At 40.5% G+C, this 18,366-nt stretch overlaps 1 protein-coding gene across 5 annotated transcripts in view; it reads right to left on the bottom strand.

Moving 5' to 3' along the window:
* Nucleotides 1-17,954, bottom strand: part of LOC123958722 — a 39,826-nt gene extending 21,872 nt beyond the window's left edge. For 2 of the 5 annotated variants that reach the window (XM_046032284.1, XM_046032283.1), the window contains exons 1-5: nucleotides 13,868-14,501; nucleotides 12,644-13,341; nucleotides 11,818-12,032; nucleotides 11,331-11,549; nucleotides 847-1,015 (exon numbers count right to left, since the gene is read on the bottom strand). In XM_046032284.1, the coding sequence (XP_045888240.1) occupies nucleotides 847-1,015; nucleotides 11,331-11,549; nucleotides 11,818-12,032; nucleotides 12,644-13,180 (1,140 nt within the window). In that variant the 5' untranslated portion in view covers nucleotides 13,181-13,341; nucleotides 13,868-14,501. The other 3 variants (XM_046032286.1, XM_046032282.1, XM_046032281.1) reach the window with 3 other exon arrangements.
* Between the last annotated feature and the right edge of the window lie 412 nt (nucleotides 17,955-18,366).

Consider the following 18,366-nt stretch of genomic DNA (forward strand, 5'->3'; position numbering starts at 1 on the left):
TTATGGGTTTAAAACAGCAAAACAAAAAATGACTTGGTTTAGTTGTTTTTCTGATTTGGTTTTGAAACGAAATAATGCAATAACGAGTCAGACACGTATTTTCCACGGATCTACACTTTTCTATGGTTCTATGACAATGATAAGTTTTTATTATATTTTTCCCCTTTACCTACTTTTATCTTTGTGTTTAGCACTCTTACAAACATGTAACAAGGTTCTCCATAATAAGACGAACAGATGCAGTGTTTAACTTTAAAATGGTCTAATATTACTGATCCACAATTATGGAACATTTATTTAATTATTATCCCCATCATTCTGATACTGAAACAGGATGCACCCTTTTTATCTCCAGTGTACCAGAACAACCCCTGAATTACAAGATAACAAAGTTAGTTAACCACAAAACTCAGAGTTTCCATAAATATCTGAAAAGAACCACTAATTAGAAACATTTAACTTTTAACCACAGATAATAACCACAGGCCTAAATACATTAGTAAAATTCAAAGAGTTCCACGGGTTTCTGAAATGTCTGTTTATGTATGTCTGATCTGAATGCGTGTGCCCCGGCCCCAGCAGCTGTGCCAAAGCAGAGATTTGCCAGTATAATTACCGCTAGTTTGAAGAAAGAAAGAGAAAAAGAAGGACAGAGAATGAAAGATAAACAGACAGAGAAGTAGATCGAGAGACAGTGAATGGACCATTCTGCTTTCACAACCTGTATGACAACAGTTAAACACAAATCTGATGGTGCATCTAAGGTAGAATGATATACCTCTCATAGTGACCAACTATGGTATGTTTTACAAGGCAGTCATGCCACCATCGGGATTGATTTGTTACCTGCAAAACAAGGTGTGTCCACCTATCCAGTGTAAGCCTCCCCTCTGTTCTGAAGCTGACGGTCAGAGGGGTCTGACTGCTGGACTGACCGTGCCACAGGGTGACTGCCTGCTCAGACACTGTCACAGAATAAAACAACCGCTCCCCTGAGCTCTTCTCCAGCAGCATCCTGAGGGAATCAAACACACGCACAATAAAGAACACAATTATTTCAGTAGCGATATACAGTCCATTTTGATATCTGGCAGTGATAAGTTGTTATAACTTTACTGAGGAGGAAGAGTGGACTCCCAAACCCACAGAGTCGAGAGCCACTACATGCAGTCTCTCATCCTGACATTTACACATGGAATATCAATATTTTACATGACTGCTAGCTTTCAGCTGCTACACTGGGTGCAGACAGAAACACATTCCTTCCACGTGTCATATTAACCACCATCACTGACATTTTATGGGAAATCATGGCTTTTATGAACCCAGAGCCACATACCCCATAAATCACAGATAGATGTATGCATGAGAGAAAGACCATATGTATGTGTGTGCCTGTTGGGAGACATAAAGAGATAGACGGAAGATACTAAGAGCAAGTAAAAAGTAAATACAAGTTGTTTACTAAAAACTACATTGTGATTTACTGCTTCTTGCATCAGCAATGCTTTGACTTTACAGAGTTTTTCCTGGCTCAGAATGGGCCTTTGGGGGGTGACTTCGCGGGACAGTAAGCATGACCTGATAAACAAAATATATCCACAACCTGGAAGACTAAAGGTATAAATTAGTGTATTAATAAATATTATAATATTAAATAGTATAATCTTAGGAAAATGATAAATTTACAGGTTACACTTGATTTGGATTATCTGGCTACAAATAGTTTATTAGTTGATAGTGTTGTGTCGTTCAAAGAACGTTTCGTTCATTTGACCTAATCTTGTATATGACTCAGGAGGAACGAGTAGTCTGAGGGAGTAATTCGTTAATTTTCACTCATGCGTGAATAGTTTTGGACTCTTACGTTCACTCGTCACACAGCAGCTGCATGGGCTCCGTCAGCACAGGAAACAGTATTGATTAGTTCATGACTCTCAACTGTGGGTCTCTAGGTTTGAGTTGTTCATTTGTCACGTGACATCATGGCTACTGTGGAGCAAGAATGAACAAATCGTTCCCCACTCACATGGGTCCTCCTTGGAGTTTGTAGTTCACTCAGCAGGCTAAGTTACTACCAGCGCTGGAGAATGAGAGGCAAGTCTGTTGTTAGGTAACAGTCACAGGACTGACATTATCTATTTTGTTAATTATGTGACATTTAATAAAGCATAACATTATTACCGCGCAGTGATATTGTGCTATAGTTTTAACACAGCCGTACCATAACTTTAGTCCTGCTAACTTTAGTGTTTACAGATAACAGCTGATGAGAGTTGTTCTGGGTCCGCTCCACTTCAGAGCCCTGACAGGGTTCTACTGGGAGCCGAATTACCTGCGAGATCATCTCGTCTCCAAAACAAACGGACGGGGTCAATTAAAGCATTAAAACACAGCTACATAGCAACATTAGCGTTAGCCCTGTGGTGTGTTTACAGCTAACAGCTGATCTGGGTCCGCCAGAGAACGCAACGTAACTTTTCCTTTTTATTTATCAACAGAGCCGTGCTGTTGATCCACAGCTCTTGACTGGTGAACAACCTGCAGTGTTTGAGAGCGATGTGCTCATGTTTGTTTCCCTCTGTCAGCAGAATCCGGACCTGATGTGGCCCATTCTGCGTCCAGACCTGCCCAACTGCTGCGTTTATACAATGTGTTTATTCCTTTGTTCCTTTCTCTGTGCTGGATTTCTTTTAAGAACTTGGTGGCTTTAACCAGATTATTATTTAATTGGTTGAATTTTAATAAGATTGTGTTTTATTCATTCGTGTCAAGCTTATTACTTCAATATATTCCCCTCAAATCTGATGTTAATATATAGATTTTACTCATGGATAGGGACTTTAGGCTACTGTATGAATGAGCACTTTAGAGATATAAACATAGTAATTATAATATACATACATATATACATATATACATATAATATATATACATATATATGGCTGGTCTGGTTGTATACTCAGGAAAGATTGTGAAAATGGACGGATTTAGCCGGAGTGGCTTAATTGAATATTGACAACATATTTCTGTGGTTTTTATATGGTTTGAATTTGGTTGTGGCCCCATGGGGCTTTATAGAACCATGACAGAGAAACATTAAGAGGTGAATTAGTCATAGGCAGAGAGAATGAACCCTTCGCTCAACGTACTGAGCTCAGTTGGAGTATAATCGTCTCGTTAAACCCTCATTTAGATCGTCAAGGAAGTCAAAGTTTGGAAGTCACAGTGAAAGAAGTGCCCACCCCAACAGTCACTGACGTCTTGACAGCCCTGAAAGCAGAAAGCAAACAAACGCACCTCTAAGGATAAATATGTGACTCGAAATGATGTCCATTTCATTCAGTTCCTTAGCAGTAACATCAGACAGATGGACGATGGACACTTCGAGATGCCCCTTCCTTTCCAGAGCAGCAGCCAACCTTCGCTACCAAATAACAGGAGGCTCACTGTTGTTCGTCTTGAAGGCTTAAAGTTAAAGTTGAAGGCAAACAAATGCTATCACGACTACTTCAACACCTTCATGGAAGAGACAGTGAGTAGAGGTGATGCTGAGTTGGTAACCACACCGATAAATGGTGGAACTGTTTGCTACCTCCCCCATCATGACATTTACCATCCAAAGAATCCGGACAATCTAAGAGTTGTTTTCGACTGTTTGTCTGAATGACACTCTACTGACAGGACCTGACTTGACTAACTCCCTGCTAGGAGTTCTATGTCGTTTCAGGAACAAAGCCGTGGCCATAATCTGTGACATCGAAAGAATGTTCCATCAATTCAGTGTTGCCCCAGAATGCCGAAACTATTTGAGATTCTTATAGTGGGAGCACGGAGAGTTGGAAAAGGAACCAAAGGAATATAGGATGAGCGAACCTCTTCAGAGCTGCCTCCTTTCCTGGGTATGCCAACTTTGGGCTGAAGTATTTAGCACGGCAACACGCAACTGACTATCCAGCGGCATCAGTCTTTATGGAGAAAAACTTCTATGTCGACAATGGACTAACTAGTGTCAAGTCTGTAGAAGAAGCCAAGAGAATGATCATTGAGGCTCAGAGGTTATGTTGTGACAACCTGCACCTTTCAGCTGCACCACCTATGAGCGCCGCCCATTCATGTAGCCATGCATACTCTTTGTAGGAGGTTTCTTATTCGTTCAGTGCCAGAGTCCGCCCAGTTCAGGAAGTGCTGAAATGTTTGGTGTGTGTCTGGGAGCGAGGGGCAGTTGACCAAAGAGGAGAGCTGAGGGAAGCAAGAGAGCGTCGGAGCGACACGTTAGTATAGTTGACCCAGTTATAGTGAGGCCGTTAATCCCTTCCGCGTTTACCTACAGCAACGTTCCCGTACGTCGGCACCTTCTTCATCCGCAACTCAGCAATAACCTCTAAACAACCAGCCATCCACCCCTCTGCCTTCTATTTTTTGAGCAGTGTGTGTTTTTTTTTTCATGTTGGATTGACATTTCTTTTGAGGAACGGAGAAATCTTTGTTATTTGATGGGCAGTTTTTCTTGCTTCTTAAGACTTAACCTGAACCGTTTTTGAACTGAACTGCTTTTGAATTGAACTGAACTGCTTTGTTGAATTGAAATGAACTGAACCCTGAGTGGAAATTTGATTTGTGTTTATTGTTTTGTGGTACACTTTTGTTAATACACGTTGCCTTTGTTGCATTTTATAACTGAGTTGTGGTTTTCATTATTGGTTGCTGGTTGCTGGTTGCATTCAACGTGAGGGTCCATAACATTGTATACTGTATGGTGCACGTTCATACCTCAGATACAAGGATGACAAAAATGTGGTTCACTGCAGTCTGGTGATGGCAAAGGCAAGAGTTGCCCCAACCAAGGAGACAAGTATTCCAAGGCTGAAGCTCTCAGCTGCTGTAGTGGCTACTAGATTAAGTGGGATGTTGAAGTGCGAACTTGACATGGAGATTGACGAAGAGTTATTCTGGACAGACTCCCAAGTGGTCTTGGGTTACATCAACAACAAGGCAAGAAGGTTCCATGTTTTTGTGGCAAACCGGGTTCAACGGATAAGAGAAAAAACGCCCCATTCAGTGGCATTATGTTGACACAGCGGAAAACCCGGCAGACCATGCCTCCAGAGGCCTCCCCACAAGACACATCTCTTCCTCAGATTGGCTTACCGGACACAAGTTTTTGTGGGAAAGTGGAAAGAGCGGCTCAGGTGATAATCAGGCTTGTTCAACAGCAGGCCTTTGCTCTGGAGTTAGAGACCCACCAAAAGGGAAAACAGCTCCCAAATTCAAACCATCTCTACCATCTGGACCCTATACTCTGTGCAAGAGTGCAGTAATCCTTCCAAAAGATAGCCACATCACCGCACTGATACTGGCTTATTGTCATGCCAAGATTCAGCATCAAGGCCGAAGCCAGACTCAAATGGAACTGAGAGCAAATGGATTTTGGAAGCAAACTAGTGGCGAAGCTGATAAACCGTTGTTTGCAGTCTAGGAAACTACGACGCCCTCCGGAAGTGCTGCAAATGGCTGGACTCCCTGCTGAACGTCTTGAAGTTTCGGCTCCGTTCACGTACAGCGGCATGGACTGCTTTGGTCCTTTCCTCATCAGAAAGGGTCGCAAGGAGTATTAAAGACACGGTCTGATTTTCACCTGCCTTTCTTCTCGAGCTATTCACATCGAAATGCTGGAAGACCTATCAGTGGATGCATTTATTTATGCCTTGAGGTGCTTCATTAGAATCAGGGGAGCTGTTCGGCAACTCTACTGTGACCAAGGTACTTTGTGGGAGCTAGGAACAAGCTGAGGGACACTCTTAAGCAGTGTCATACCACGTTGTTGGAAGCCTTCCAAATTGACCAGCACTGTGAGTTTGTTTTCAATGCTCCCTCTGCAAGTCATACAGGAGGTGTCTGGGAGCATCAGATCCAAACCGTTAGGAGTGTGATGAATACCACTCTTGCACAGAGCTCGGGTAGACTTGACGATGCATCACTTAGAACGTTGTTCTATGAAGCAATGACTATTGGTAACAGCCGCCCACTCACTGTAGATGGAATCAAAGACCCTCAAGCATATGTAAAGGAGGATCTCTATGCTTCCAAGAGGTGGCGCAGGGTTCAGTACTTGGTGAAGCAGTTCTGGAGTTGATGGAAAAGGGAGTATCTTCTTAACCTCTCTATTCGACAGAAATGGCATGTACCCAAACGTAACCTCAAGTTGGACGATATAGTTATTGTCAAAGACGACAAAGAAATCAGTGGTTACTAGCACAAGTGGTCGAAGCCATCCAGAACGGCGATGGATTGGTTCGCAGAGTCAAGATTCAAATAGGAGAACAGACAGCTGTAAAGAAAAGGAATTACCCCTATAAACCTTCAGTCATTGAGCGTCCAGTTCAGAAACTGGTTCTTCTTCTTGAGAGCAAATAAGACAACCATATTATGTACAATGCACACACTACAGCACATACATTAGACACACTCAAGTGTTTTAGTTTAAAGACGGTCAAATGTGATACAGGAAATTCTGTATAATTGAGTCAGAGTAGTTGTATATTATAGCAGAATTTGGTGGGAGTGTAACTGTCTGTTTGGAGTCACTTAAAGTGTATCGATTTCAATGATTGTGAAAATATTTTTGTATTTGTAAAAGTCGTTTTTTATAGGATTATGGTGTAAACATGGGCAGATCACTCCACGCAGGTACCAGTGGCATCCACCAGTGGGTAGTATAGTTTCTGCTACTAGGCTAAACTAACCCCCAGCATAACTGTAGATAAACCCTGTACTTACCAGTTTACGGTTGGCCGCAAACCACAAATGAAAGCAGAGCAAGCACACTCGAAGCACACGGTAGAGACGCCAACTTCTGGAAGATAGTAACAAAGGAAACTGCCAGTCCAAAAGTTTAACGCCCTTGGGAAGAGGAACGACGTGTGTATAGTTGTATATGTGCGGGTGCTGCGGGAGTGAAGTGTTCATGTTTATTATTGTTAAGCGATGAATTGACAAGGAGCTATTTAGCTTGGATGTATTAAGTGTGTGATTTAAAGGTTATTGTGTAGTATATAGGTATTGGTATGGAGTAAATTTCGTTTAATTTGTGTATTTAATTAGGTTTATTGTTGTAGCATGTTTGGTTTTAGCTAAGGTAATATGTGTATAAAAGTACTTATGTTTGTATCTATTTGAATATTTTTATAGTTTTCACGGTGCTTACTGCGGTATTGGACAAGGAGGAAAAGAAAGAAATAAAGAAACCGTAAAAGGCATCAGTCGAGACTCTCTGCATCTTGTTTTACCCACCAAGGGCAGTTACACTTATACTTTGTCAATTAAAGCAAGCCAGGCACTGTCCCGACTACTCCAGGCTGTGATTGATTGGTTCATGAAAAGTGATTCTGACGAGCAACTTACGCACACTGCTGCATTAAAGTTACCCAATCCAAATCTCCCTGAAGAGATTAGCAGGCATGCAGAACGGAAACAGGTGAGTGTCACGTAGTGCCCAGAAAACCTGATCGGGAGAGGACTGAGAAGAGTACTGGTGCCGGTACGGCAAAGAGTAAAATGTAAAACCGGCAGTACCGGTGAATACCGGCACACTTCAAGCACAAACAGCTTTTATACTGTGAGAAAAAACAGGAAGTCATCTCTGCCATTAGTGCGAGCTTGCGGAGCTTGTGGCGGAACGTTCAGGCGCTGTCAAACTAATGCAGCAGCTGGTTTATAAATCAAGCACCAGCTGCATGTGTAAAATGAGGATGAGAGAAGAGGTGACTGCTGGAAGACAAGACCTTATATTTAAGTTTATGTTCTGCTTGCTCAACAGTTGTTTGATAAATGGCGATTAAAACACATTCGGAGAAAATTTGAAAGGCTTTTTTTCAATTCTAATCATTTTGGCGTTGGTGATTTTCCTTTGGTGCTCACTAAACCCTCTTTGGGGGGCCCCAAAATTTCTCTATGCAGGAAAAACCCTGCTTTAGATATACATGAATATCCTAATTTAGGCATCTAATCATAATGCCATTATTGATTAATCTGCATTTTTTAAGATTAATCATTTGTCCATCCATCCATCCATCGTCAACCACTTATCCTGCATACAAGGTCGCGGTCCCGCCTTTTGCCCGATGGCAGCTGGGATTGGGGGGATTAATCATTTGATCTATAAAAAAAGTGTTATAAATAGTGAAAATCAGAAACAGCTTCCGAGTAGTTTTTACACATACTTATACTGGCTTTCACAGGGATTTGTTGAATTGATGTTTAAAAATCAACATAAACATATATAAAAATATGAAATTAGACAATATACTATATAGAAGTTAGAAGAACAATAAGACTATGTGCAATACTGATTTTTTATTATTTACATGTCCATAAAGAATCGTGTTGTGCAAAAAATGCCAATAACAGAGCCCAAGTTTCCAAAAAAAGGGACTTGTTTTGCCAACCTAGTCCAAAATCCAAACATATTCATTTTTCTATTATAAGAAAACCAGCAAATACACATTTGAGAACCTGAAGTAAACATTTGGCATCTTTTCTTGAAAATGATGTGCTTAGGTGAATTATTAATCAGTCACTCCAGGATTTTGCGATGTCACAATCACAATTATTAACATCAATTCAACAAATCCCTGTGAATTCAGCACAACTTGCAATTTTGACCAATCACTGCAACCTTTCCGCAAATTTCACCCATCATCTCCGTTTCGCACAAAACTTCAACAACAACAAATAAGGCTTTCCATTATCTTTGATAATTATGACATGTACTTTTACCACGTGTTCTCCAAAGTCCAGTGCCAACCTAAAGTATTCTATTAGTCTAATAGCCTATTCAAAATAAAAATCCCCAAACAATACAAACATCATTTCATAATCAGTTTCTGGAAGTGAAGCCATGGTATAGTAAAAACTACGGTTTGTAAGAACAGGTGGCTGGCTCTGTTCATTGTTCAGATGGGGGGCGGGACATGAAATCACAGAGAGAGGGAGAGACAAACAGAGAGGGGTGAGGAGAGATGGACAGAGGTGAGGATAGAGACCTCCTTTCATCTAGCTTCTTTGATGGCAGACACAATTGTCTCGACTACAAAAGACTGATAGCCAACTACAGCAATAGAAAGAGGGAGAGAGGGAGGGGGAGAGAGAGAGAGAGAGAGAGAGAGAGAGAGAGAGAGAAGGAGAGAGATATTACTTCCATCATTCAGATGCATTCAGCCATACAGGTGTCATGTTCGGCAGACCAAGACAACAAGACTTGTCCTGTCATCTGAATCCACTGACAGACAACTTCACAAATAAAATCACAGCATGAAATTTAAAGGAGTGATTTGATCTGTCGGATTCTCCTTCTCAGAGTTCATCTTAACTGACAGCAACATTTAAACTGAACAACCAGTGAGTCACTAGAATACACATGCAACCTGTCGAGTGTTGCTCTAGGTCTTTCTTCAGACCTGTCACCAGGTCTGAAGACCTGTCACCACTGCAAAGTTATTAGTCACGTTTATCTTTTTAGCGAATTGTGAATGTTGACTGATTTTATCTCATGAAAGCCCAACAAAACACTAACAGCTTATTTTTTTAAATGTTTAATCCACAAATATGAAATGATTTTCTCACTGAGCTATGCCTTTTCTTGTTTGACCACATGGAGCCAACCACTTCTGATCATATTAAAAGACAGTCTAATAAAATGTTACTAATAATAATTTTACTATTTAAGTAGTTAATCTGTCAAAAGGGTAGTTATTTATAACAACTGCTACATTAATTACACTGATATTATCAATTTACAGGTCTTAGTTTATCTCATCTCTGCTTGAGGCTACATTAGCAGCTACTAGCACATCAACAACACATCTACTCTCTGACCAAACTGTCGGCGATTAAGTTGTATTGTGGATAACGTAGGCGCAAGGTTTTGACAAGGAAGAAGAAAGATATCTCTTGTTCTGCTGCATCAATTCTCATGTTTTTATCTTTAAAATGTCTGATGTGAATCCAACAATATAATAGGAGTGACATGGTAAATCACTGGAGTACTCTTTTACTAGCTAACTTTCACTAACAAATACTCAACCAGCAAACCTAAACCAAGACGTAATGCGTGCCTATTTTTTGTTTCATGACAAAGCACTCCATGTTGTTCAAGCAATCTAACTGAAGTTTTGCTGTATGCTGGAGGAGATAGGGTTGCCAAGCAAAGCCAACTGATCTCTTTTGTGTGTGTGTGTGTGTGTGTACGCGCGCATGTGTGTGTGAGATTGCAAGCTGATCTGAGTGTGTGTAACTCTGTACCATCCCAGCCCTGCCTGAAAAATACGAGAACACTTTCACCCCTCTCTCACACACACGTCTAAGTAGGACATGAGAGCCAGTTGTTGGCTAACATTTTCTGATAGTGATACTGACCTGACCAGACCTGCTTGAGCCTTCTTCTTAGATCAATATCAGGGGCTTCCACTTCATCATATTAGATATCATATCAAAGCAGACATTTTAGTTACTATACATCACGGCAGCAGTGTGTTTCCAGCAAGGAAGTACAAGGAACTACAGTAAGAACTATTATGATAAAAACAAGGAGCATTATAGAGAGGGAGAGGAGATGATCAAAATAGGAAACCACTCATCAAACTGAAGCCAGTTCTTTTAATGACACTGTGAGAGTCAGATAGACAAAAAATAAACATCATCTTTAAATTAATGAGAAATTTGTAATAAACACATAAACTAAATAAAAGGTTTACAAAATAACATACTGTTTCTGGGTCACTTGTTCTGTATATTTTTTTAAGATTCTCTCTGTACCCTGAGATAACCTCTCTTTATCAAACCAGCTCATCTTTTTTTCACTGAGACCATAATCTATGCATCACTGATCCCTGACAAATATAGAATTTTACACAATTTAAGCATTTCTAGTGTTTATAATGAATTATATTATTATATTATAATAAGGCTCTGATGAGTAAAACCAGGAAAGTTTGAGTCCGTCAAAATCAGATTTTTCAACTCATCAAAGCAACTGCATGAACTGTCACAAAAAACACCAACTCGCTGTCATGTACACTCACACGCAGCTGTTATGTCCACATGAAGTTTACTGGACTCTCCAGATAAAAATAGATAAGTATAGCCTATACATCCATCCATCATTTATCTTTCTATATATTTTGTAATGCAGAGTATACTGTATGCACTGTGGTAATCGATTTAATTTAAACTCAGTTGCTCTGATTAAAAGGCCTTAGATCTCCAACTCCAACCGGTAAGCAACTGACGAGATTTGTCACATTTCTTAGAAATTACAAAATTAAACTCACATCTCTCCAGGAGAGCTTGGTTTTATCCACACTGCCAGGGTGAGGGAACCCATCGCTCCTAGCTTCTGTGAGGGAGGAGAAACCAGACATCCATCCCAGACTGGTCGAAACAGCACACTACTGGATCCACCAGAAACCCCCACTGAACTGGTAGCAGTGCTGGTCTCTGCCTGAGTCCCAGGACGAGTGTCATTACTGTCTTCAGTTACACAGGTACCCCTGGTGGAATAAAGTTTAAATATGTATATTGTATTATGTATATTTTTTCTTAAAAGGACCTTCAAAAGTGTTTTATCTCCCTTGAAAGTATATGTAAGAATCCAAAACCAGTTATATTATAAGAGAAGTATTATGGTGCCTCCAAACTTATTTTACTAGCTAAGTTAAGTTTTTAATTTTACATGGACTGAATAGTCAAAAGGACAGGTTAAAAAATATAGCCTTCTAAAATACCATAATAACATTACTATGAATTTGATCTTCCTACCTGTGTGCAGGCAGTAGCAGTGGGGCATACGGAGGTGTGGAGGACCTGTAGGGACACTCCTGGACACAGAAGGCCTGGTAACATGCCATCAGCTCAGTTTGGGAGGACGGTGACTGGCAGTAGCTGCTCCGCTCTGGAACCCCACAGGTGGAACGAGCCGGAGAGGTGGACACAGGTTTGAAGGCAGCAATGTTCTCCATTCGCGGGAAATTTCCCTAAGAATGAAGACAGTTACAGACAAGTATTAAAGGTTTTTTGTCAACCTGAGACATTTGGATACAATAAAGACTTATAATGTCATTTTAGCAATTTGGAGAATCTAATTCAAAGTTCTATTAAAAGAAACAGCCTATGTTTTATAGAATAGGGTTATGATATAAGACCCATGTTGTGGACATATCTTATACCATTACACCTACTGTGTGTAAACACTAATTTTAAAATATATTAGTTTCAATACAAATAAATGATAAACGAGAGATACATATTTGGACAAATTTGTTGTATGGACATTAATTAATTTGTATAGTTTCCAAAAGGCCATTTGCACGGAAGACGTGTTGACATGTGACAGTAGGGAAAGCGAAGGTGTAGATTATAAAATTAATCAGTCACACTGTCATGACTTACTGGTACACTTGAATAGAACAAAGCCATCGTTAATGTTATTAGTGACACCTGCGCTTTTCCTAGTCAGGCTGTCTGCTGTGAAAAAGGCCTATTTAATAATCATTTAATAAGTCTTACACACAACATTGTCTGCAAACAATTACTATTCCACAGTCTTTGGATCTGAAATCAGAATTGGCTCTTGAAAGCCACTTACCTGTGATGAAGCAGGTTTTGGACAAAGGCTGAAGAGGAGGAGAGTTAACCAGAGGAATATATCATGCCACCTCATCCTTTTCCACATCCTTGTCTCCCTTTCCTTGATTTCACCTTCTGTTTCTGCAGCTGACACAATCCCAGAGACACCTGCCTTGCTCTCGTCCTTTCCTTCCACGCATCTCCCTGTACTTTTTAGGTATTTTAAAACTTCCCTGTTGCATTTATTCCTTAAGTTACATTGCTCCTCTCTCCTTCCTCTAGTCATCCTCTCTCTGCTCACTCCTCTCCCCCATTTTTGTCTCTTCCCTTTCGCTTGCCCTCCCTTAGCTCCTCTGTCGTCGTCGTCGTCTCTCTGCTCAGTCCGCCTGTGGCCTCTGACCCCACCAGATTCTAGAATCGTATTCTTCAGCATGGTCTGAGGTTCTAGAATCTTGGACTGGGGTTCTGGCACATCCTCGGAGGCAGAGGGATGTTCGAGAACCTGGATTTCTTTCAGAAACCTTCCAGCAGCGCTTGAATAAGTGATGACTGTCATGGTTTTATGGTTCCAGGGACATTTTTTTACAGGCCAGTGCCCCTAAGGTGAGGCTACGAAGCTTAGCTCTCTGTTACACTGTCTCTGTCCCTCGCACACACACCCACACCAACACACAAACCACAACCAAAGCCTTCACATGATAGGTAGGATTTCACAATCTAGAGAGGGAAAAGAGAGAAGAGGAGAGGGAAAGGGAGACGTGGTCAGACCAAAATCCAACATGAGACAAATCTGAGGAGAGTGAAATGCCATGCAGGCTATTCCCTAGCCAAAGCCTACACTATCATGTACAGCTTGATGGAGGCACAGCTCAACTGATACTGCTACATTGCTTTCCCCCTTTTCTTCATTTTCCATTGAATTAAACATGCCCTTTTCCTCCAGGTTTTTCTCCAACTGAAGGGGTTTTCACATAAGTGTGTTGGAAATTGAGGCTTAGGCCAAAGCTCTCTTCATTACAATACTTATCAGCTTCAATTTCACATTTTGACATACACAAAAGGCCAGCAGAGCAGTCATCTCTAGTGTTGAATTACTTGGACCCTCTTACTTGCGATGCGTGTTAGAAAATAGGAAAGCTCACAGTATATCTAATAACGGTACTAACGTTACAAGCGGTACAAATGTGTAAATCTATGCAGATATTGTAACATGCTAAAATATCTGGTAGCTCCTTGTGGTTACCTGTTGTTGCGGATTCTCAGCACGTAGCTCTATCCCCATCACAAGTGCAGCGTCAAGATACATTCAACTTGTTGCTCTGGCATGAGTCGAGCAAAACAAGTTACCTGTATTTCTCCACACACTTGTCTGTCATTGACAGCAGACACAGCTCCAGCAGAAGGAAAAAACAATAGTCCTTTCCAAACATGACATGAATTATTTTGTCCGTCGTTCTGGCCCACGCTTCGACAGAAAAAAACTGAATGACAGTATAACTGAACTTGACAAAGCTCCTCAGTTTTTCTCTCGGTCTTCTCTCTCATTCAGAACATGTTGCACGCGGTGCTAAGGAGATTACTGCGAGACGCCATCTGGCCACTGCCAGGAGCGCTCGAGGCGGCAGGACATGGGGCACAAAGTAACGATGATGCAACGTTACACTATTGAGAAGTAACCTAAACTTGTGAGTCCCGTGGGCGGCGTGAAAACAAACCGCGCGACATATCCATGTTGTATCTAAGATGGTCAGTGACAACAAGGCATTAATATGCGATTTAAACAGCCTAATTACCCCCTGCCTGGTAGTAATGCTTTACTCCCCACCTAAGTGGGATGCGTCTGGGTTTCAGACAAGTGGCACTTGAAAAGAGGAACGCTACTGCCGTCGCTAGGCAACCGAGATCTGCTCTGTGTGCGTAGGAAAACATTAGACTGACTACCAGTCAAATTTATTTTTAAACAAACATACTGCATCAACATTTAAGAGTGTAATGCATTATGGCATTGATGAGATGTATAGATTGGGATCATTCATTCGTAAATCTTACAAACTAGACTGCTGTATAGGCTTACATTGATTAAGTAGCTAAATGCTGTAAAGGCATCCTGTAGCATAACGTTACATTTAATAACCCCAGTTCATCAGAACAAATCAAAGTAATCAAACTAAAATTCGATATTTGGGGTTTCAGAAAATTATAAGAACCTACAGAATGCGCAGCATTATCTCCTGTCCTAAATAAATTTTTATTTTGGTTTGTTTTGTTTTTGGAGGGGTGGGGAAATAAGACTAGTTATAGCCTACTACCTAAATTGTGAACTCCATGGTGTATACGTGGTTGTTGGTGTATTAAATATATGATGGCTCATTTGCTTTGCCCTTTTATTTCCCTGTATTGTAATTTTTGACTGTTAACTTCTGAAAAGAGGCTAGATATCCATTACAGAAACTCTGTAATGTCGAATCTCATGTGGTTCACAATAAAAATATTTGAAACAAAACAAGGCAACAACAGACAAAATTACCCGCATATAATGCTTCAAAAAACAAGTATAGCAAGATGTATTAATCAAAAGCCTGACCAATAAAACATTTACAATTTGAATTAGAGATGCTTCTATGAAATTACCACGAGTCAACAAAATATCAATTTTCAAAAGGAGAAAGGGGCAGAAGATATGAAATCATCTGAAGTCATTCCAAGCTCAGTATGTACTGATAGGGCCTGTACATATTCACTTAGCAGAATAAAAACTGATTTAACATGGAGATACGGAGCTGAAAGGCTCATTTTAAAGAATATTTAAAAGGAGGCCCTTTAATTTCCTAGAATGCCAGAAGGAAAAGCAAATGAGCTGACAAGGTGTCTTTCCCTGTCAGCAAGTTAATGGCAATCACTAGGGATGCACTGCTATGTGTGCTATAAATTGAGCCTTGGTAACAAACAACAACCATGAATTACTAATTACAGTATCCGTGATAAAGCCCCAGATACAAAAGATATATACATATATACACACATATAACAACAAGAGAAAATTGTCACCATCAAATCGTATCATATTATGTATATTCACATGGTCTATAAATCAACAAATTTTTGACAAATGTTGTATAACATTTGTATAACAAATAACATTTTAAAATGTTTTATCTGAGAACCTTAGCCATGTACATGCATAAATCCCCTAGTTTAATAAAGCTGAACATCCACGAGCAAAACATAAACAATCCCCTCAAAACACACACACAGCAGAAGCATAGCTTGAGTATACAGTTTAGACTTCCACTGTGTGATTAAGTGCTCTGCATTTGTAATTTGTGTAAACATTTCTACCAAAAAAGACCCCCCTTATATTTTTCCCTGCCGACAAGTTTTTAAGTTATCATACTAATCTCGTTTGAACAGCTGCAATTTGCTTTGGTTGAACAAAGGCATTCGAACTAGGTTTTAATTAAGTGTTCCTAATGACCTTAAGGAGATTAAAGGTTCGCCTTCTAATCAATACCAGGCAGAGAGGAGCAAAGGGAGGGGAGAGGAGAAGAGGGGAGGTGGCTAGGGGCTAGGATAGAGGTAGGGAGGAAAGGGGTGGAGAAGAGAAAAAAAGGAGGAGAAGAGGAAGTAGAAGGTGGTGGAAGGAAGAGAATTAAATTAAATAGAGGGAGGAAGGAAGGAGAACATGGAAAGTGGAGAAAGAAAACTATGAACTCGATCAGAAATATTTGCAAAAAGGAAATAATAGTATCTGTTAAATAAAGGTCATAATCATATCCACATTTACATTTGAAAAATAAAAAATGAGTCATGATGGCAGTCATGAGAGAGAAACTGGCTAGTGACAGCCAGGGGTAGCAAGTCCATCTCTACACAAGCAAACATTCACATACATAGCATGACCATTTATGCAGAACCCTCTCTGTTAGAACCCCCCATCATATTTTCCTCCTTTTACTTACTTTAAGAAGTGAAAATGACACATCACACCACTGTGTCAGATGGGCTATGATCATCAAGAGCTTTGTTAGCCAAGAAGAGTTCTCTTATCCTCTCTTCATAAGGCATTTGCATAGATTTGCACAGTGTGTCCACATGACAGAGAATCTAGTCATACATTGATTGTACTAATTTATTCAGCCAGACGCATTCATTTCCAGAGATTGAAGTGCTATCACACAAACGGGATTAAAACCGGATGACGATTGCACAATTAATATTGTCTCATTTTCCAAATTACTTATGTATGACTTATATTTGGTTAAATTGTGTTTGCTGGTCTAATAAAATTAAGGGTAATATGGTAAATGTAGGCTGTAAGTGTACCGTCTCTCTGAGTCTCCAGAGCAGCATGAATATGTATGGAGACATCCTTGGCCTCGCTGCTGATTAGGAAAAGTGGAATAAATTGATAGTCTGGCTCTGTGTTTTTTGGCAAAATACATTATTAGGTTGTCCATATGGAAATGGTAGACACACAAATGCACACACACAGACACACATCTATTTTAGGCCTGATGCGTTCAAGAGCAATTTCAAGTCCTGAATCTTAGCATGGTGGCAAGCTCATCATTTGACATTGATTTCAGACTTTTCTTCAGTATATATGCACACATGTCCGTGTGCACGTATATGTATGTGCATGAGCGTATAGGTTAAAGGTGCATTGTGGAGTTTTCTTGTAAACAAAGTTCTGTTTAGATCCAGTGTTTCTCACCAAATGTATTGCACATACCGACACATGCTGGCTCATGTGCATACTCGTTGATGTGTGCAACATGTAAAAACATTGCTCCATAGCGTTACTGGTGGTCAAAAACTCCACGGGGTACCTTAAATGATGACATTTCCCCAGGCGGGAAGCGCATGGTCAGAGAACTGAGTGGAAGTCCCTTAAACCTGCATTCTGTCAATAAATAAATAATAAACTGACCCTACCTCTCACCTGAATTATTACCTCAGTAAACACTTTCATAATGAGTTTATTGTCTCAATCGCTAGTTTCAAGTCTTTCAAGGCAACATGATGTTCATTTAGTAAATTATAGTCCCATTTAGAGGAAAATAGACCATAAAGCAGAGTATGCTTCAGGGTGGGATTATCTGTGATTGATAAGTCGTTACCATGGCGACCAAGAGATGTCTTGTACCCACGGCAGTGAGTAAATTTAATCAGCGCAATTGAAAAAGCTTATTAGGAGTTGGCTGTTCACTTTCTCTGGTGAGTACATTTAATAGTAAGCCTGTTGTTCGCTAGACAAAATTGTCAGTCTTGTTAAAATGACAGTTAACGTGAATTACAGATGCACCTACCTAAGCAAGCTAGCTAGCACGGCCGTCAGTCCACCGTCTCGTCCAAATATGGTCACATCCGGTGCCGCTGGCTGCAAAAAATCAACATGGCGGCGCCCTATCGGCCAAATTCGAGGCTTCAAAACGGCAGTCCACAAACCAACAGGTGACATCACAATGACTACGTCCATTTCTTCTTTACAGATACAATCTCCACATTTGTTTATTTTTGGGGTATTTTGGTGAATACTACCTCAGTAACAGACCTGTGACTCTGTGGAACTATAGCAAACCCCTTGATCTGCTGAGCATCTGCAAACTACTGTCTCAGTTGAGTTGCTGCAACATCCTGATCCTGCTGAGCAGCAACAGTCCTCTGTCCCTGTGCATCAGCGCCTTCCTGTTTCTCTGGCTTCACCAGCCTCAGGTCCAGTTGCTGGCTTCCAGTCCTGAT

This window comes from Micropterus dolomieu, linkage group LG20 (assembly GCF_021292245.1).
Source record: "Micropterus dolomieu isolate WLL.071019.BEF.003 ecotype Adirondacks linkage group LG20, ASM2129224v1, whole genome shotgun sequence".
Taxonomy (NCBI): domain Eukaryota; kingdom Metazoa; phylum Chordata; class Actinopteri; order Centrarchiformes; family Centrarchidae; genus Micropterus; species Micropterus dolomieu.